Below are 21,811 nucleotides of genomic sequence, written 5' to 3' on the forward strand. Positions count from 1 at the left end.
CATTTTCAACAGTAGCATTGAGCCTATATAATGAAAAATAACTACATTCCCCTTAATGATCAAAATATTGCATGATATGATTGATATAACACATGCATAAAATATCTATTGAATATCAAAAAATTGTTTTAGGGTTTCACGTCCCTTTATGTTCAAATGAAATCAAAACTTTAAATTATTCATCAGTGTGTGTTATTCCAATGGAAAATTGCTTGTTTTTATAATCTGTTTATCATAATGTACTGTAAGGTCTTGATGATCATCAACTTTTCCAACTCTTCTGATAGAAAACATTTTTTCATAACCCAATCAGTTTCTGATGTATAATCAAGTCCTGTTTGACAGAAAATAATGCAATGGTTTACAAAAGTAATTGGGTTGTTAATGTATTTTCATATTAAATGTCACATGGAGTCAGGAAGAAGTGTAAAGAATGAAATTCTGTCGAATTAGAGAAATCACTTCCAAAAATTATGGTGAAATTGAATCTTGAACAGCCAAGCAAATGTTGCCAAACTCATGAATAGTCTAGCAAACGTTTGCCACATGCATTTGATGTGCAATTAAAGAACTTCAGGTTCTTAGATCTTAAGCTACTAAATGGCCAAAGTACACCTCCTAGCTTACATGAAATGCCACTTTTACAGCTTTTTGGGTTGTATCCAGTGGATACATTGAGCTGACTAGTGACAGTTTGGTCCTTTTTACTAATCAACCCATAAAACCCAAGGATCACTCCATAAAATGAGACAGTTTTCTTATCTCCAGGCTGAATGGCTTCTTTCTGGAGTCCTGAGGTAATTTAAAGCTTTGGCCATTATGGAAAAGGTCCCAAGTTTTAAGACTCGTCCTCCTCCCCTCACCCTATGCTGGCCCAGCAACCTCTGCACTACCTACACAGAGGACACAAGCCAAGCATGACTCCATAATGATGGTTTAAAGACTCTAACGCTCATTAAGACGCTATGCTTGAGGAGCAGAAGGGACCCTCTAGCCGTTAAACGATTAATAGACGACTGCCGTCAGGATAGCCATTATCAGTGGCAAAGATGTCTTTACGCAGCATGAGGTTGGACTGATGGGTCAGAACGAATGAAATGGGTGTCAAGTGGCACCAATTAAACATCACTTTTCCATAGTTTTAATAGAATTCTCCATGACACTTGTAGTGTATCTGGGAAAATTATCATTATCATAAACCATTCATTGGTTGGTCATGTATAAACAGAAAATAATTTCAAATGAATGTCATTATCAATTTCACATTCAAATAGAGGATCTTAAATAATTGTGGCCTATTTGTTTCAATAAACTTTTTTCTTTCACCACAACAATTTTGGAAGTCAATTTTACAATATGCACAGTTCTCAGACACCACAATCACATTTACTTAATGGATTTATCAAAAATAGCTGAAAATTTTCACACACAAAGTTCACCCAAAAATGAAAATTCTGTCATAATTTATCCACCCACAATTTTCTGCTGCTGTGGAACACAAAATAAGATATTTTGAATAACGTTTCAAATGTTTTTGTCCATACAATGCAAGTAAATGGTCTAACTAACATTGAATATTGCTATATAGCCAAAAAGGAGACATTTTAAATGTCTCTACCCCCATCTCCACAATGTCTTTTCTTTCCCTGTACTAGAGACACATTGTTGCTTGTGTTTTTTAAGGAAATGTCTGATACCTTCTCATTTATGACTTCATACACCTGGCTTTAGAACAAATGGCTGTACTCTGGCTAGCTGGATGGACTTCGCTTATTTCTCTTCCAAAAAAAAAAAAAAAAGCTTATTTATGGGTGGCTTGTTTACAGCTGTAATGGACAGCAGTAAAACAACAGGTCCATTTTCATTTGGCTGAATCTTTTCCACTTGGTCAGTCAACAAAGAGCCATTCTAATCTTATAAGAAGTCAAGCCACATTAGCAAATAAAGGCCTTAATGGACTGGGCTTCAGACCCTTTCTTTTAACGAGAACAATATTGAGGTTTTTGACATACCCATAAATGAAATGCAATGTTCTATTGCCTTGTAATGAGAGAATGGAGAGGGCAGCGCGTGGAGATGATCGAGATTAATGGTCTCAATTGACCTGACTTCCATTGATTTTAGATCATCTTAATTAGGTCAGGTATGCCTCGAGGGGATTAAAACCTCTCAACTTGTGTAAAATTTACAATGATACAAATTTAAACTGCAAAACATTATGAGATCCTATTTGTGATAATGTACTGTGAACACATAACAACAAGGCATGTTGCAATTTTCTCAAAAAAATAATAATAATAATAAAACAACACAATACAAAATATTTAACTCTCTGATGGTCTTCAAAAAAAAAGTCACACTCGTGGTCTTCGGGGTCTATTGGACCCCAGACAACAACATTTAATTTTGTAACCGAACAATATATTTTTTTAACAAATATAATTTTACTCGGTTTATTAATGTTTTTACTCAACATTTGCGCAGTTTTTGTAGAATTTATGATTTTAAAAAATTTCTATAAATAAATAAATAAATATTTAATTAAATAGGATTTTTACAAAAAACAGCATTTTATGTTAAATAAACTTTATAAAAGACCCAGATTTCTAACTTTCATTCCTGGGGATACCATGGATAATTTTACAAGGTTTAATGTAAGATTTTTGCCCATTTTTTGGAAAATACAGGTTAAAATTTGTAATAAATCACTTTAACCACTAGATGGCTATAGAGCTCCATTATATGCTATTTGCTATTTGAATTACTGAAAGATATAGTTTCTAAAGTTGGATTCATATGTAAATATTATAAAATCACAATTATAACAAAAATAAAATAATTTTTGTCAAAATTTTGCATTTTTGTACTGAAAACAACAGACAGGGTTGGAGCAGGGGCCTGTACCATGATGGTAGTTGAACAAACTCAGGGTTACAGGATTAGTTTAGAGTTGACAAAACCAAACCAATCCAACCAGACTTTGTTGGTACCATGATGCTGATCATCAACTTTCTCTGTCAACCTAGGCTTTGATCCTGAGTTTAGGAGTTTAAGTGTGACATCAGCAGCAAACGGCCAATCACACGTTGAGAAAGAGTGAAACTGTGATTAATTTCTCGCGAGAGAAGCAGCGCAATTCACTTATTAAATAAAAGTATTAAAATAGTAAGACTTTAAACAAATTTACACAGCAAGAAGAAAACAGCTGTCTATGAAAGAGGACAACTAAAAGAAAAAGTCTTGCTACTGTATATCAGTGCAAGTAAAAGTTGTGAAGTTATTTTATACAGCTGATAAAGGTATAGAGAGAATTGAACATTTAAGCTCACATGAAGTTATTTTATAGCTTCATCTATTGATGCTAAAGTGTATTTATATTACCTTTATATATTTATTCAATTAAACTGCGAAATAATTATTGATGAACTAAAATTGTACATCTCTGTTTGATTAAGGGTATAATAATTACATAGGCCTAAATAATATCTAAATCATACAAATTTATTATTCTAAATAAGCATCACTAAAAACTAGACGATTTTGTCTTTAAGAATAATTTGCTATGTAGTGACCTTTAATTTGGAGTAGAAACAGGTGGAGTGACTTTATCGCATCAGGCATGTGTCACTTTGCTCACAGCTGATTGGTCCATGTTCAGTTTGCAACCTCTTACCTAAAACATAACCTGCCCCGGACCAGGTTAGCCGTGGAGCGTAAGTTACTATGGCGATGAACACTGCTAAAAGCCAAACCACTTTCATGGTCCCTAAAACCCAGGGTTGACGCAAACTAAACTGAAACATAGCTGGCTAGCCACCTAAACCGGCTTCATGGTATAGAAACAGGTGGAGGCGTGGCTTTGGAGACGCTCTGAAGAGAACTTTCAAATCTTACTTGCTACTACTCGGAAAATTACCTACCCTTCCTTTAAGATATCGGTTTTCATTGTTTCATTGTAAATAGCCCTCCAGTATTGACAAAGACTTTTTCCATGTTTATCTTTGCTTGATTGTTTTACTGGCTAATATTAAATTTGAGCTATTCACTGTGCAGTACGATTAAGATAATACAATGCTTTTGTATTTTCTTACCTGCAGTAATAAACCAAATTATGCACACAAACTGCTTTATATGTCTAGTTCACTGGTACACTGACAAGTCATGATTAGTCTTAGTCTTGAGCTCAGAGGCTGTAGTTATTGCATCAGAGTTTATTTCAGAAATTCTGACAAAGACTTCTACACTGATTTTGACATGAATTCAAATATATTCTTCAAACATGCAGCATCAGTTTAGCACAGATTATCTATAGTCATGGACTTCACATTTCATGGTTCTCAAAATGCACTCTTCAGATAACAGAACATAAATAAGCTTCTGACTGCAGCACACACTTCATCAAATCAAGATTGCAATACTGCATCCACACGGTAAAGAAAGTGAATCATATCCATTCTTACTATTTTAAATCATACACTACCGTTCAAAAGTTTGAGGTCAGAACGATTTTTTTAATGAAATAAAAATGCTTTTATTCAGCAAAGATGCAATAAATTGACCAAAAGTGAAAGAATACTGTTTTTTTAAACTTTCTATTTATCAAAGAATCCTAAAAATGTGTCATAAGCAGCAAAACTGTTTTCTACCTTTGATAATAATAGGAAATTATGCTTGAGCACCAAATCAGCATATCCAAATGATTTCTGAAGGATCATGTGACCCTGAAGAATGGATTAATGGTTGCTGAAAATTCAGCTTTGCCATCACAGGAACAATATTTCACTTTTTTTTTTAAATCAAATAAATGCAGCCTTGGAGACCATAAGACTTTCAAAATCAATTTAGAAATCCAACCCACCTAAACTCTTGAATGCTCAAGCTGATTTTAGTCCTTTACAATGACATGGAACAATGAGTGTTAGCTTAATTCACTGTATTCATATACTAAAACTCCTGCATGGCAGCAACATTCTACACAAATATTCGTATTCACAGACTGGGCATGATTCCAGTTACTAATGTTCTTTCTCATCAATACTGAGAATATACAATAAAGTGGCATGAAAATGTCTCTGCCAGAGGTGCACCCAGAAAACGAAAATTAATGTGCATTATATTTTGACTCACTGCAAGGGAGAAATCTTGTTTTATGTTTCTCACATTACGGGTAACAGAAAGTCGGCCTGTTTGATTTATGATACCAGTGTTTAAAAGTCATATCAATTTGAAATCCTACTTGACTCCATTTAATGAGTGCTGCGTTCTATATCTTTGTGTGCGTGTATCAGCAACATCATTAAATGCATTCTCTCAAGCGATGCAACTGCTGACATTTCCCATAGACATAATAAACCAAAACAAAAGTGCCTGTGGATGCACAGAAGATGGAAAAGCCCTAATGCTGGTGGCTTACTGTGCCTTTTGTAAACACCAGCAAAAAGGAGCTCATTAAACAAAACTAATGGTCTTATCACAACTGTTACAGGTAGAGAGTAAATTAATCACTCAGTTTTTCCTCTTCCTTTGTAATATGCAAGACCTTTATGGATCAAAAAAGCAAGCTGGATTTGGAATGGAGGGAGGAGAGGATAGTGGAGGGATCAGTTCACAAGAAAATAGGCTCGGACAATAACAAGAACGCCACCAGAGTCTGATAAGGAGCATTGAACCGGCAGGGCTAAGGGTCAGCGAGCCATTGGTGGGGGTGAAAAAAAAGTCCCTGCCTCAGTCTTTTGGGCTCGTTCCAGGCAAAGTAAAGATGGAGCAATGTCAACACAGACATGAGCACAGCAACAATGACAGAGAAGCTCCGAAGACGGTCACCGTATGGACAGGCTGCGCATGGGGACGTCCACGTCCGGTTGGAGGGCTCTCGCAACACTGATCTGCAATGAGATGGAGGGGAGAGGGAGTGGGAAGGAAGAGGGAAATACATACAGTAGGTGTGTGGAGCCAGCAAAGGACGCAAGATGGTTACACACACACACGAGAGAATGAAAAGCAGTTTATTCACAATATCAGAGCGTTGGGTTAATAGAAAAGATGATTACAAGAGTGGAAATGAGATTATTTTGGTGCAGGTCAGGAAATAAACAGGGGTGAATGTGACAAAAATGTTGATATATGAGCGAGGAGTGAGTGAGCAGTCCAAACCAGTGTCCATTGCAAAGGTTTGTTTGATTGAAAGGATTGTGGAGTGTTTATAGGCAACCAGAAAAGCAAGTTTAGTGGCAGTTCATTGCAAAACAAAAAGCCCAGCGATTTGCGGTGTGGCCCAGAATGCGTTGCATAATTCATTAGGTGGGAATTGGAGAACAGGATTGTTTAGAGTGAAACAACGAGACGAAGCACAATAGAATTATAAATAAAAGCACGGGCCAGCGGGGATGAAGGGGTGCAGGTGGAGAAGGAGAGAAAAAGGAAAGGATGAGGAGGAGTTGGGAGAGAATATACAAATGACATCGAATTAACAAGGTAAATCCAAGTTGCTGAGGAGCAGTGCTGTCAACACACACACTCACACTGAAATATTTTACATTCAGATACACCTATGCATGTACTGACACGGCATCTAGGAATATTTCACATATAATTGGACAAATTTAAATATCATCTATCAGTATCATAGAATTACATCTATCTATCTATCTATCTATCTATCTATCTATCTATCTATCTATCTATCTATCTATCTATCTATCTATCTATCTATCTATCTATCTATCTATCTATCTATCTATCTATCTATCTATCTATCTATCTATCTATCTATCTATCTATCTATTTATCTATCCATCTATCATGCTATGCACACAACTTTATAAAATAGCTTGCAGCTGCAATTTTGTGTTTGTAAGTTGCGTCCCCTAATATAAATACACTCACGTACAGCTGCAATTTTGCTTGGTTCATTAAAACAAATATTGTTATTCGAGCAGATATGAGCCTGAGACCTGAGGCACTCAACGCAAAACACTTACATCGACACCATTATTTAATGCATTTATCCTCTATTCCAAACATCTATCAAACTAAAAGACAAATTTCCAGGATTGACAGTGGGAGTTAAAAATAAAGCAATCCACAACACACTGTATAAAGAGAACTTGGAACTGAATCATTTAAATAGTTGTTTAAATGATTTTGTGCAGTTTATTTCATGATCATAATGTGATTCATAAATATATTTTTTTATCAATAAATAGAAAAGCATTTGCAGATTTCCAAGATAAAACTAGAATGTCTATTTAGCAAAAAAACAACAACAACAACAACAGCTAAAGCGTATCAGCGCAGTATGTGAACTGTATGTGCCTTTGTTAGGTGAATATTAATATGTATCTCTTGAAAGCCATGTTTATATCATATATCATATGTGATATGCTGATGGTATGATATATATATATATATATATATATATATATATATATATATATATATATATATAAATTAATGTAAAAAACACCATTATCATTAAACCATATAATATAATCACAATATAAATCCTTGGCCTGAGAGATCGCACTATCGAAATGGTCTTTTCTATGCATTTCCCAAACAATTCTACTATTGTGTGTAAAAATAAAAAAAAACATGCTTTTCTGTTTACAGTAGATTAAGTGGCTATAATTTAAAGGTTATTTTAAACTAGGGGAAAGATCTAGCATGTTTTAAAAAAAAAAAGATCTCCTTCCTGAGATTCCGTCCACACAAACACAGAGGTATTGAGAGTAGACAGGCAATAAACAGACCTCTTTAACATGTGTTTACCCTGACATTACTTTCCATTTAAAAAACATTAGAAAGGTATTATTGTATTACTGATGGGGAACACAAACCACTTCTGTGGATTTGGCTGGTTGAGTCAGTTTTACTATACAGGTGCTGGTCATATAATTAGAATATCATCAAAAAGTTTATTTATTTCAGTAATTCTATTCAAAAAGTGAAATTTGTATATTATATTCACTCATTACACACAGACTTATATATTTCAAATATTTATTTCATTTAATTGTGATGATTAAAACTTACAACTAATGAAAATCCCAAATTCAGTATCTCAGAAAATTAGAATATTACTTAAGACCAATACAAAAAAAGGATTTTTAGAAATGTTGGCCAACTGATAAGTATGAACATGAAAAGTATGAGCATGTACAGCACTTAATACTTAGTTGGGGCTCCTTTTGCCTGAATTACTGCAGCAATGCGGTGTGGCATGGAGTCGATCAGTCTGTGGCACTGCTCAGGTGTTATGAGAGCCCAGGTTGCTCTGATAGTGGCCTTCAGCTCTTCTACATTGTTGGGTCTGGCGTATCGTTTTCCTCTTCACAATACCCCATAGATTTTCTATAGGGTTAAGGTCAGGCGAGTTTGCTGACCAATTAAGAACAGGGATAGCATGGTCCTTAAACCAGGTACTGGTAGCTTTGGCACTGTGTGCAGGTGCCAAGTCCTGTTGGAAAATAAAATCTGCATCTCCATAAAGTTCGTCAGCAGCAGGAAGCATGAAGTGCTCTAAAACTTCCAGGTAGACAGCTGCGTTGATCTTGGACCTCAGAAAACACAGTGGACCAACACCAGCAGATGACATGGCACCCCAAACCATCACTGACTGTGGAAACTTTACACTGGACTTCAAGCAACGGACTTCAAGATTCTGTGCCTCTCCTCTCTTCCTCCAGACTCTGGGACCTTGATTTCCAAAGGAAATGCAAAATTTACTTTCATCAGAGAACATAACTTTGGACCACTCAGCAGCAGTCTTTAGCCCAACAGTCTTTAGCCCAGGCGTGACACATCTGATGCTGTGTCTTGTTCAAGAGTGGCTTGACACAAGGAATGCGACAGCTGAAACCCATGTCTTGCAGACGTCTGTGCGTGGTGGCTCTTGAAGCACCGACTCCAGCTACAGTCCACTCTTTGTGAATCTCCCACACATTTTTGAATGGGTTCTGTTTCACAATCCTCTCCAGGGTGCGGTTATCCCTATGGCTTGTACACTTTTTTCTACCACATCTTTTCCTTCCCTTCGCCTCTCTATTAATGTGCATGGACACAGCTCTATGAACAGCCAGCCTCTTTAGCAATGACCTTTTGTGTCTTGCCCTCCTTGTGCAAGATGTCAATGGTCTTCTTTTGGACAGCTGTCAAGTCAGCAGTCTTCCCCATGATTGTGAGGCCTACAGAACTAGACTGAGAGACAATTGAAAGGCCTTTGCAGGTGTTTTGAGTTAATTAGCTGATTAGAGTGTGGCACCAGGTGTCTTCAATATTGAACCTTTTCACAATATTCTAATTTTCTGAGATACTGATTTTGGGGTTTTCTTTAGTTGTCAGTTATACTCATCAAAATTAAAAGGAATGAACACTAGAAATATATCAGTCGGTGTGTAATGAATGAATATAATATCCAAATTTCACTTTTTGAAATGGAATTACTGAAATCAACTTTTTGATGATATTCTAATTATATGACCAGCACCTGTATGCATCCAGCAAATTACCCTTCATGCTTACACCATTCAGACATCCATTGGCTACCATCGAGCTTTTGATTGATTCTTGAATTTTTCTGATTTCATTGTAACCCCAGATTTGTTGGGACCCATTAAATATTAAAAGCCTTCTTATAAAATCATGACTTCAAAAAAAGACCATCACTGCAAACTGTACATGGTCAGTCAGCCAAACAGTGATATTGGGGCATTAACAGATGGACAGTTAGGGCCTGTTCACACCAAGGATAACTATTAACAATAATGATACAAATGTAGTTCTAAAAATCCACACACCACAACTATATACCGATAACAGCACAGAGGAAGAATATCGTTATAATCCCTTTCAGATTTTTTTTTTCCAGTTGAAGAACGATAAAAACATTGACAGCAATCAGGATCCATTCTGCTTTAAAAAACTTAGAATTTAAGGTGGCAGATGATAAAACTGCAGCACTCGCATAGAATAAACAGAACGATACTGTGTGTTGGTGTGGATGGTAATATAGTTATTGCTATAGTTATAGTGATCTTTCTTGGTGTGAATGGGCATTTAGACATATTTGATCATATTAGTTTTATTTTTGTAGGGATAATATCTTTTTCATCTCTTTCTCCTAAGGAGAAAGGGTTTTCCCTAACAATTTGCTCTTGATTAGGACACAGAATCGGTTACACGTTTGATTGTGATTCTGAGATACATGAGCTCCATCAAGCGTGGGTGGCTGGGAAGTGTTCTGAACTGCAGTAGAGCATATAATTATAATAGGAGACATATAATTTCAGCTATAGATATTGTGAGTGGGTGATGAAGTGCTGTAAGTAATCAAACTAAATTTGTCGTATGAAAAAGAGTAATACTTTCTATGTGTTGTGGAAGTACTTGTACCTGTGATATCAGGTTTCTGAGGCATGGAGAACTTCACAAAGGTGGGTTCAGACAGGCCTTTGACGTTTCGGGCGGTGATTTCCACCTCATACTGGGTATTCCACTGGAGCGGTTGCAGCAGCACAAAATCATTCACACCTGGAACCAGTTTTGTCATCCACTGTTCTTCCTTGTCCTACACAAAACCACAAGTGTTTCATAAAACATGCACAAGAATACACATACAGTATGAGCATATGACTGTACAATTGGCTTTAGGGCACATAAGACTTGTTCGAACAATTAGTTCTCACAGTCAGAGGTATAAAGTCCAGGTTCAGAAAGTAAAAGTCCTCCTCAGTATTTTGTTCCAATCACCTGGATTTGCTAATTACCACAGTTTTTCAGTCAGGAGATAGAATTATTTAGGAGATTAATTAGTGAAATCAGCTGGCTGAGTTCATGGGTGAAATAAACATGGCAGGACTTTTACTTTCTGATCCCTGGACTTTACACCTCTGCTCACTGTATTTTTAAATACTGTACATATGACAACTTATCGTCATAAACAAATCTTGTTAATACATGTGAGCGGCGGACGCTCACAGTTGTGTGAATATTGGCTATTTTTACAATGGTTTTGAACATCTGCGTAAAAAACGTTGCACATGTGTGTTCGCACGATAAGTGAATGAGACCCGTTGTTTTATTTGCAACAATTATATTGTGCTCCTCAAGGGGCGAAATGGAACAGATCATATTTGTTTAGCTATGCAAATTCACTTATATTCCAATAGCTTCAACACTATTTTTAATGATCTATTAATTCGATAATTTGCCATTTAATTTGTCACATTTGTCATATTTAGGCATATTTGTCAATTGATTGTTTGCAAAAAAAATTTTTTTACAAAGTGAAATTATTTTTTTAAACATAAATAGTAGTTCATCGGTTTTCTCTGATGGATGGAAATAAAAACATAAGATTATATATTAAGAGGCCTTCTGATCCTTCATCCTCCGAGCAACAGATAAGAAAGAGATGCTTTTCTCTAATCCTCAAACTTTTTCACACACTTACAGCAGAAACACTCCAACGCATCCATTATTCTCTTTGTGTCCCTGCCTGCAGAGCATCTGAGCACGAGTGCGAGCATAATATAATGTATGTGTGTGCCGGCTGTTCCGCCAGCTAAAATTTTGAAACTAGGCCCACACATACTGCCTTCAAAAACTCACTGCTTTTATATTTTTACATTTTCAAAACGCCTCAGCTCTTTAAAGGCTAAATGTTTGAATGTGCCTTTCACATGTCAACAGTCCTTAGGCATACTGTGACATCTCCATTTCCCCTGTTCTCACCTCCACATGCACAGGCGATCAGAGACCGAGCAAATGAGAGAGGGAGAGCGAGAAAGAAAAAAAAAGAAAAAAAGGAAGAGTACAAATAAAAGAGAAAGAAAAGATGCCAGCGGACCCTATTACGGTAGAGGAGGAAGTGAGGCATCACCAAACAGACTGAGACAGACAGAGATGAAGCAAATGAGGAAATGTTGAGGCCCATGAGGGGAAAAAGGAGATTGTAGGAGAGAGAGCAAGCGAGCTGTGGTGAATGTGTGTACATACTACTAGTGTGGTAACACTCAATAACCTTTCACAACCTGTATTGATTGCGAGACAGTCACAGTGGTGACATTGTAACTCCATGAAGCAAAGTTACACAAGGCCTTTTAGAATGCTGACATCCTCACGGGCACAGCTCTTTCTCACATAGCAGATTTGAGATCTACTTGGAGTCTTGTTGTTGAAGGGTCTAATTTTATGCTACTAACAAAATTTGACTGCAATAGTCATGTGACTGCATTTTTGTTGGCCAACCCGGAAGTTAGCATCCCCCAGGTTCCCTCGACAAAAACCCTACAGGATTTTTCCATTGGCTTTTGGATTACTGCAGAAAATAAGGTCTGTGACTAACAAAAGCTTATGATTCTTACAAGTTTTGTTCATCCTGATAATCTTCACAAATGAACATAACGTTTGTGGATTTTGAAGCGTAAATAAAATCGGCAGAAGTCAAAAGCTAAACATAGGCTATGAACAAAATCCACCACAGTCCCATGACCTCACTAAGCTTCTGAAAACTCTTTCAGTCTTTGTTTAAAAACATTTTCCCTAGGAGTTTGAGTACTAATAGTTTGCAAAAGCATGATTAAAAACACAGCGAGGCTGTGAATGCGGACTAGTGAGTAGATGAGTTAACCTGTTCAGCATGATGACGTTTAATGACAACCTCTGTAAGAAAACATTTTATATTTTTGGAATAATAATAAAACAACATTGTGGGTTTTATTTCCCCATTGAGAATATCTCTGAATGTCCCCTGCACATTGCTTTTCTATCATGGAGGGGACTTTCTTTGAATTTTATTGTTTTTATATTCATAGGCCGTATATTTTCATGGGAAGTATTGACTTTCCCCCACAGTGTATGTGATTTCAGTTCATTCATCAACAATGTATGCAAAACCTGATCCACCCAAACCCCTCTATCGCACGCACACCAGTTCTACAGAAAAACGTCAATGCAGTTACACCTGACGCACAATAGTTACTGGGAAGAAAGGCCCTAAAAACAACAGAATATTTTGTGCAAGAATTAGTTAAGAATGGTTTTATGCACGCTGTAGACCGTGCTGGAGCATAAACAAGGGGCATGGGCTCAAACAAAGAAATGCATTTTCACTGCTCATTACCAAAACCATCGCCCACTCGTGTCCATGTGTTTACTGGAATAACACCCTCTGCATTTCAGCTCAATATTAGACGCTACACTTACAAAAAAACGAACCACAGGATTCGTTTTAGTGCTGGTTTCTACAGCTAGTTAATGACGATGTTCATTGCAATTTGTAAAATGCTCTTCTGCTGGGCACAAACTAACAATCCCCCAATTAAGTCATAATAAAACAAATTATGGTAACACTTAAATTTAGGGTCCAATTCTCACTATTAACTAGTTGCTTACTAGCATGCATATTACTAGGATATTGATCCATCCATCCAGATTAATATCCTACAACAAATAACAGTAAAATCCTACCACAAAAACCTTTCACATTATAATTAATAAATGATTATAATTAATAAATGAGTAAATAATGAAATACATATAATAATAATAATAATAATAATAATAATAATTCATTACATTTATATAGCGCTTTTGTGGGTACTCAAAGCGCTTTACATGGAACAGGGAATCTCCTCAACCACCACCAATGTGCAGCATCCACCTGGATGATGATGCGACGGCAGCCATATTACGCCAGAACGCCCTCCACACACCAGCTTATTGGTGGATAGGAGACAATGATGAAGCCAATCAGTATATGGGGATGATTAGGAGGCCATGATGGACAGATGCCAAGGGGCAAATTTGGCCAGGTTTTTTTTTTTTCATTTTTAATGACCACAGAGAGTCAGGACCTCGGTTTAACGTCTCATCCGAAGGTCGTATGTATATGGAAAAATATATGTATTTAATTAATTTTAAAAAATAACAAAAGAAATTTATTAACTTAAAAAAACTTGCATATAAAGTGGTTGTACCTCTTTATTCTGCATCACCAAGAGCAAAGTTACATAAACTGAATAAACATTGATACAGCGCTAGAGTAATGTTTCCCTTGCGGAACTGATTCATTGCGACTTAAAGAACAGCTCACTTACTGTTTTGTATTTCACAATGTATTCCAGAATGGGCATTCCTCCATCGTCCTGCTTGACCAGACCCAGTCGGTACGCCTTCCCCACCCCTCGTTGACCCTGAACCGAAGGGGGACTCGGCTCTCCTGAATAACGAAAAAAGAAAACAATGTATGAATGACCCACATTCATATTCATAACTGGTTGTCTATTAAATCAATGGTTGGCAGCAACATACCACTACAATAGAGTAATGGCTGAAGGTTGTTTTTCCAAACCTACGCAGTTTAAGGGTCAAAGCAGAGGGCACTCACGTATGGGCAGAGTTTGAAAGCTCTCTGTGCGGCTGAACTCCCCCTGACCTTTTCCATTCATCGCTGCTACTCTCACCTCATAGGTAGTGTTGGGCTCAAGGTTAGTGAGCAACACGATTGCTGTGGGAGAGAAAAACAGAATACATGGTTTTAAATGATTGTTTTCTCTAGTCATGCTCTTGGCAAACAGGCCTTTTCAGGATTATGTATATTAGCTCAGAGTCCTTGAAGTAGCCTAACTTGCTTATCTGATTGTCTAATGTGCTCTTAAAGTTCCTGCAGACCCATTTGAGTGTTGTGGGTAGAGAAAAAAATCCATTTAAGCATTGCAAGTTCAAGTTGGACTGGAGTTGTATCTCCCACACCTATTTTGACCCTAGTTTGGGCAATTCTTTGTGCCAAACTGATACAATTCAACAATAAGCTATAATAAAAGCCAATTTGAGTGTTATATTCCTGTCGAGAATAGAATAGTAAATGTCACTGCTGTCATTAGTACTATTTGATTTACGAGCTACAGTGGAGGAGAAACATTTCAGTGAATAACTGCTTAAATTGTGTCACACATTGCTATCCTTATGACTTCAGAACACTTGGAATGCAGCACACAAGTTGTATGGTCTTTTTTGATCTCTTTATCGTGCTTTTTGTTGTTGTTGTCATTTTGGAGTTTGATTGCCCAAATGCCCTTTCACTTTTATTAAATTTAAGATAGTTGACAGGATACTCTTCAATAATTAATCGTTGTGTACAGTGTTTCCCATACATTGATTTATTTGCGCCATTGCTGTCAAACAAACTAAAATTGAAAAAGCGTGACAAGGCTTTGTGTCCCTATCGAATTACAAAAGACTGTTTGTTTGCGCTGTGCAAAGAGAAGCAGGCACATGATCAGCTCCATGTCTCAATTCACAGTGAATGAATGCAGTGAACTCCATCTGCGCATGCTGAGTTTAGCGTGCATTAAGGAACGTAGTGGACACCAACAGTTACGCATTATTTTCACATTTGCATAGTTGACGATTACAGCATTTCATTAGATTTGTAATGAGACGCATTTGTAAACTTGTTTTCCACCAAAATAAAAGCTAGACTGAAGTTTCCGTCAAAATAAAAGTTCACGGGTTTACCTCTTTCATGTATAGAAATTAGGAAAAAACTAATAATTTATTTTTTATCGCATTTGTTTAACAATATATAGCTATTACTGTCATAGGAATAATATTATACCATTATTATTATTATTATGTAGTGTAATGTAGACTGAGACACTATATAACAACTAAAAACAGGGCTGAGTCCCCTTTAAAGTTCAGGTAAAAGTCAATGCACTTTTTCTTTTTATTTGTTCAATTTGCACACTGAATATAGGTGGGAGATCTTAATTTTGATTCTCAAACTGCACCAGACTGATGCATTTAACTTAAAAATGTGCTAAATTTTCTTAAGGGGGTATCCCGCTGGACCCCCCTAGAGGGACCGATGTCAAGCCACCACATTTTCACAAAACCCTGTGGGAAACACTGGTGTACTATGGAAGAAAGAAATTCAAACAGTATATTTAATTTTTGGGTGAAATATTTCTTTAATGTTTTAATAAAAATAAGAAATCAATATTCAGCAATCAATTGCTTTAAATTTGTGAACTAACATTGTGATTTAGAGTGATAGATTCATTTACTGTACAGTTCAAAAGCTTAGGGTCAGTAAGATATTTTAAATTGTTTCATCTATAATTTTACGGTTTAACACCGGCATAGATAAAACACAGCAGCGAACAACCATTGCACTTACTCTGCGTCCCCTGTGATTTCACATCCTTCCAGTCCTGTGAGCTGATGTCTTTGTATTTGACCAGGTAGTAACTGATGGGTACACCGCCATGGGAGTCAGGCTTTGTGAAGGTAACTGTTGCCACGCGCTGTGCCACCGAGCTCAGCCGAACAGAGTAAGGGTTTGAGGGAACATCTGTGACAGAGAAATTATGGGTCAGGGAAAGAGAGAGTAACAAACGACTCCATTTAAGTGCAGAGGCCACAGTTTCTGAGAGTATCAAAGGAACTGGTTGTGTGTCTTTCTGTGGGATATAGAAATCACAGTTATAGAGCTGCTTTCAGGGTCTTAAGATCCAAGGTCCCTTAGCGAAAGACTTTTAAGACCACAAACACACTCAGCAAGAAAGGACTGCACTGTTCTCCCATCTTGTCAAATGAAGGTTGAAAGTTAAGTAAATAGATTGAAAATGAAAACAAAATCATATAAATAGAAGCAAGCAAGAAGATCGAAAGGTATTCTTACTGCCAAAAATCAATGGTAAAATCATGGTAACAGCGCCTCTCATGGCTTACTGCTTTTATAATTCTGTCAGGACCACTATTGTCAAATAAGATCGACAATTAGCATACAGTTAGGATTGGCGGTATGGTTCTGTTCTGGGCAAGAACTCCCTGGGCCCTAGCATGGATAAGAGCAGGGAGAGCAGCAATAACCCCCCTTAAGGTAAACAGAACAGAAGAATACATGAATGTATTGCAGATATCATTAATTAATAAAGATTTTAATGATCAACATAATTTGAATAATTTATTCTGATTCAAAGGGCAATCCGAATGCCAAATCCTGACTGACGAGAGGAGGAGCTGGGGATGGAGGAGGGTAAAATTAGCTCCTGAGAAACGCGATAGCTGCTAATAATACTGAATGAGCTTATATACTGTATCCATAAAGGGATAGTATTCATATTCCTATAGGTAGACCTTAGGGTGACCACCTGCTAATAAGCCCAAGGTGGGACAAGGGGTATGTTTCTGAGGGACAATGTGGGACACTGCCTGGCGCGGCGGTGCCCCCACCCCACGGACAGACTCACTGATAGTGGTTTACCCATTTCTAGCACATACCACCTTACATGGTATATTAATAATGCCCTATTCCCCTAAACATGTGTAATTGCTGATGTATGCTCATGAATAGGCCAACCAATGTGTATTTTTTTCTAAATAAAGATTCATAATATTTTGAACATTCAATGAATTGACAGATGCACTTCCACTTACGATTTACTTTAGCTATTTAATTTTATTTATTTTTCATTACAATTTATTCACCTTAAATGAATAATAATATAAAATTATAGGATTAACAGGAATAGCTTTTTTTCACATGACGTCACGTCACTGCGTTGCCATAGCGATACATACAGATGGAGGGCAGGAAGTGATTTTCTATATTTAGGACTCACTATAACAAACTCAAAATGCCTATGTTTTGCGTCGTTTATGGTTGCTCAAATCGATCAAACCTCAAGGAGTTTTTATCGTGTGCCAAAATTTGTTGTTCATAAGGGGGGAAAATACAAGAAATTGACAGAAAAACATCGGAAGAATTGCCGGTCGGGAGGAGCCGAATGGGAAAATGCCCGTGTGTGTCAGTGATCACTTCGTCAAAGCTGAGTTAATACAGCTTATGTGTCTGTTTGTGTAACGTACCAGTTTTTGAACTTTGTAAAGTCAAAGTATGTCTGTGAGACGAGGTAGTTGCTGATATCTACCGCCTCAATGGCAGGCAAATCTTTCAAGTTGAAAATCGGTCCTCTTCATAACGTATGGATCACGTCCAACATATGTTTAGATTTTTTGTTTATATATTTCTCTTGTAATAGCGTCTAAAGTAGTACAGTACGGACTTTCCTCCATCACGTCCATTGCGTTCTTCACTTCCTGCCCTCCATCTGAATTTCGCGCGTCAACACAGTCACGTGACTGCAAACAACCTATTGTAGTTGCTCAACACCACAGGAACAGTTTAAAAAAAAATTCTTAACTCACAACTCCAGAGGTTCACGGGAACGAGAAGTCACTGCGCTGTCATGACAACAATGAAAAAGTTGACAACAACCTAGTCAGCAATTCAACTGAGGTCACGTGGGTGTGGCAACAGTAGCGTGCTGAACTGTCAAATAATGTTCGTTTGGGTGCCTGGGGCTCGAGGATATAGAGCGACCGACTTTTTTTTTGAGCAAGCATTGATTATGCGTGACACGGTCTCAATTTGCGGGACGCATGAATTGGGCTTCAAACGCTGTGCGCGCATGCGCTACGCGGGACGGGTGGTCGTAAAAGGAGTCGTAAAAGGAAGATTTAAGAACATCAAGAGCTACAGTTTAGTCTAGTGAAAGCAAATCTGCAAATGCATCATATTTTTGCCAGCGATGAAGATCTTTATTAGTTGAACATCTTTATGCGGTCTGTGAATGAATGATTCCACAGGACGATACATTCGATTTCATTCAGGTAATACATTTTACAACCAAACAGATTATTACGCCACGATAGCACTACTAAAAAGTATGGCATTATCCGTTGGACATATACATTTATTTATAGGCTACAAAATAAATAAGCTACCATTGTGTACAGTTTATGAAATGAACACCCGCCATCCCGCGGTAATGTGTGTGTATTGCGCAGGGGCATAGTCACACGAATAGTTTACATTGATTGAAACTAATTTGTTTAAAAAGGAGGCTATTGCCGGTAAAGGCAGGTTCACATAAAATCATTATGACATATGACATTATTTTTTGATCTAACGAGCATCTGGTTTGGCGATGCAAAAACGGACTGTATCTACGTCGTGCTTATTGTTTTTTCTTCTTCCAATGTTTAAAAAAACCCGACGAAAACATGTTACTTGTTCAATTAATAAACAGTTTGTTTGATGACAAATCGCTAAAGATGAAATTGGCCTCCCTTTCTGTCATTGTAATTGTGCGTTTTATTTATTTATTTTATTTTATATATTTTTTTAACGATATTCGACTTTTGCTCCTCTATTGTCGAATGGCATTTTTGGCAGAAATTCACATCCCTACGCGAGGCGAACTATTCTCAAAGAATTACTTTTAGTCATTATTTGGGTAGCACACATATTCTGAATACCTTCGGCAGAATTCAAATGACCCATTTTAATCTAGATTAATCTAGATTAATTCCAAGATTCCAGTGAGATTAATCTAGATTTAAAAAATTATTCTATGCCCACCTCTAGTTTAAATATGATAAAATGTGTAAAATGCTTATAAACTCTTATTGTTAGCTAAAAAATATAGTCAAAATAACTGATAAACGAAAGCACTAGGTGTGTGGGATACATCATATTTTATGAATGATTCTTCCATGCAGGCTTTTTCATAACGGAGGCACCAATATTAGCTCATAGTTCTCAGGTAAGACAAACCATGATGCTGCCAATCTGATACTAGCTCATAGTCCTCAGGAAACACAAACCGTGATGATGCCAATCTGATACAAAAAGATGTTGTACCCTGCATAAACCTCTCATGCATGTACGAAGTGGTACGGTAGCTTCAGATATTTTTAGTTTTTTGCCCTGCTAAGCCAGAAAAAACAGACTGCTCTGAATAACAAGCATCTGAGAATTGGAGAGCCAAACCGCTGATGGAAAGAGAAATAGCGAATTAAACAGGGAGAGGCAGCAGGATGACAGAGAGAAACAAAGTAGATGTGCATTATAGAGGATGAGGGAGAGGAAGAGCCAGTGGGACAGACTGAAGCAGCAGAGACGGACAGAAAAGGGAAGTCGTGCCACAGAATCCACTTCCACCTTTGTCTGTCTGCTAGAATGAGGTATGAAGAGTTTAAAACAAAAACAAGCACATGCACTCATATAAATGTGTTTTCATTGTGGTAAACACTTCAAAGCGCAAACAATATAACAACAGTGGACAACAATCCGTCAGAGTGATCTGCCATATATTCGAAAAGGCTGCCATAAGCTCTTCAAAGCTTGAGTAACTCGAAACATGTTTTTGCTGGCTGTTTGAAAAGCTAAAGCGTGTTTACTTCCAGCGTGGCCATGGCGTTCAGTCTGATACAAAAGTTATTATTATATGCTGAGGAGCTCTGTGAGGAGATTACATGTACATGGACAGGCTTAGACAACACTGAGACTGGTTGGGACTTTTAATGTGCCTAAAATCCATTCAAGCCTTAAAGGTGAAGTGTGTAATTTTTGCGGCACCAAGCAGAATTGAAATATTCACAGTTTCCTGAACACTCCTCACACCCCATTTGCCATTATTCCACCAAACAGATAATCCCGTTCCAAATGCATGCTGTTGGTTGAGACAAAAATTTACATTTTACACCCAAGCCCATTGTTTGACTGGTTTGCATCTAAACTATACAATATGGACCCAAAAAGCCTGTTTTCCCATTGACAGCCATGTATGCACATGTACTCATGTATTCAATAAAAATTTTTTTTTAAACCCTCATCCAGGGAAAAAGCCTGTTTTCCCATTGATGGCCATGTATGCACATGTACTCATGTATTCAATTAAATTGTTTTTTTTAAACCCTCATCCCTTGTGTCATTTTGACCCGGAAAATCTTTTTGAAAAAATGGAGTGTTCATTGTAGGGGTCCAAGACCCCAGGACTTTTGTCGCACTTCAACCATTAATACACTTTTTTTTTTTTTTATGGATTCAAGGATATTTGTGGTTGAAATTTAAAAAAGTAACAAATCCTTCCCTTGCGGGTCAATTTGGCCCCCATAGGAGTGAATGGAATGTGAGGAATGCTTCAGTACACATAGAAAAACCTGTGTAAAAAACCACATAATAAAAAATTATATTATTTTTTTCTACAAGAGGTCGGCAAATACACCCAATGTAAAATATTTTGAGCTGAAATAAAAGGTTAATGCATGAAATTGTGAGTTATTTTGAATTTAAGTTGAAAGAATGTGAGGTATGTGCTTAAATTACTAAATTACTATGTATTTATTATTTATTGATCAAAAATAGTAATTTAAAGGTAAATAAAATAAAAAATAACAAAACAAATCACCAAAAATAGATAATAGATAAAATACTATCAAAATGAAATAAAATAAGCATTCTGGACAAAAATAAAAATAGAATTTTAGTGCTTTGCGAGGGAAGGTTTTGTTAAGGAACGCAAGGGAAGGATATAACAAATATTTGTATTAAATTATATCAGATGTTTTGCGAGTGACTAATTGAAGGGGTCAAAATATTTCCTGTTTGTCACTTCAGAAGGTCGAGAAACTGCCATTGAAATGAATGGGAATACTAACAGATAGCTTTTCCCAAGTATTATAGACCTCTACGCTCCACTAAAGAACTGAGTTTGGGGTGGGATTCCCGCATTCCTTCTAAGAAGCATTTGGAGTATTTACGTAAGCTGTTTGGAAACAATTATTATTATTTTCAATTCCACTTGAAGTTACAGTAACTACAGCACACTAGAAATCGTAACTATTTTTCTCATCACAGCATTCATAATTCATGGTGGTTTTGGTCCTCTGAAATTTAATCCTCAAATCTCAACATGTTAAACTGGGATTAAAATAAAGTACTTCAACATTGAAAATA

At 36.9% G+C, this 21,811-nt stretch overlaps 1 protein-coding gene across 5 annotated transcripts in view; it reads right to left on the minus strand.

Moving 5' to 3' along the window:
- The window catches only part of ncam2b (neural cell adhesion molecule 2b), a 235,687-nt gene that overhangs the window by 14,558 nt on the left and 199,318 nt on the right, over positions 1 to 21,811 (minus strand). For 4 of the 5 annotated variants that reach the window (XM_077217135.1, XM_077217133.1, XM_077217134.1 and 1 more), the window contains exons 12-15: positions 16,184 to 16,357; positions 14,390 to 14,509; positions 14,100 to 14,221; positions 10,393 to 10,567 (exon numbers count right to left, since the gene is read on the minus strand). In XM_077217135.1, coding sequence (XP_077073250.1) covers positions 10,393 to 10,567; positions 14,100 to 14,221; positions 14,390 to 14,509; positions 16,184 to 16,357 — 591 coding nt within the window. Of the gene's footprint in view, positions 1 to 4,191; positions 5,886 to 10,392; positions 10,568 to 14,099; positions 14,222 to 14,389; positions 14,510 to 16,183; positions 16,358 to 21,811 lie in introns of those variants that run through there. The other variant, XM_077217138.1, reaches the window with a different exon arrangement.

This window comes from Siphateles boraxobius, unplaced genomic scaffold (genome assembly GCF_051911475.1).
Source record: "Siphateles boraxobius isolate OS27281-9 unplaced genomic scaffold, OSU_SipBor_1 7, whole genome shotgun sequence".
Classification (NCBI taxonomy): Eukaryota; Metazoa; Chordata; class Actinopteri; order Cypriniformes; family Leuciscidae; genus Siphateles; species Siphateles boraxobius.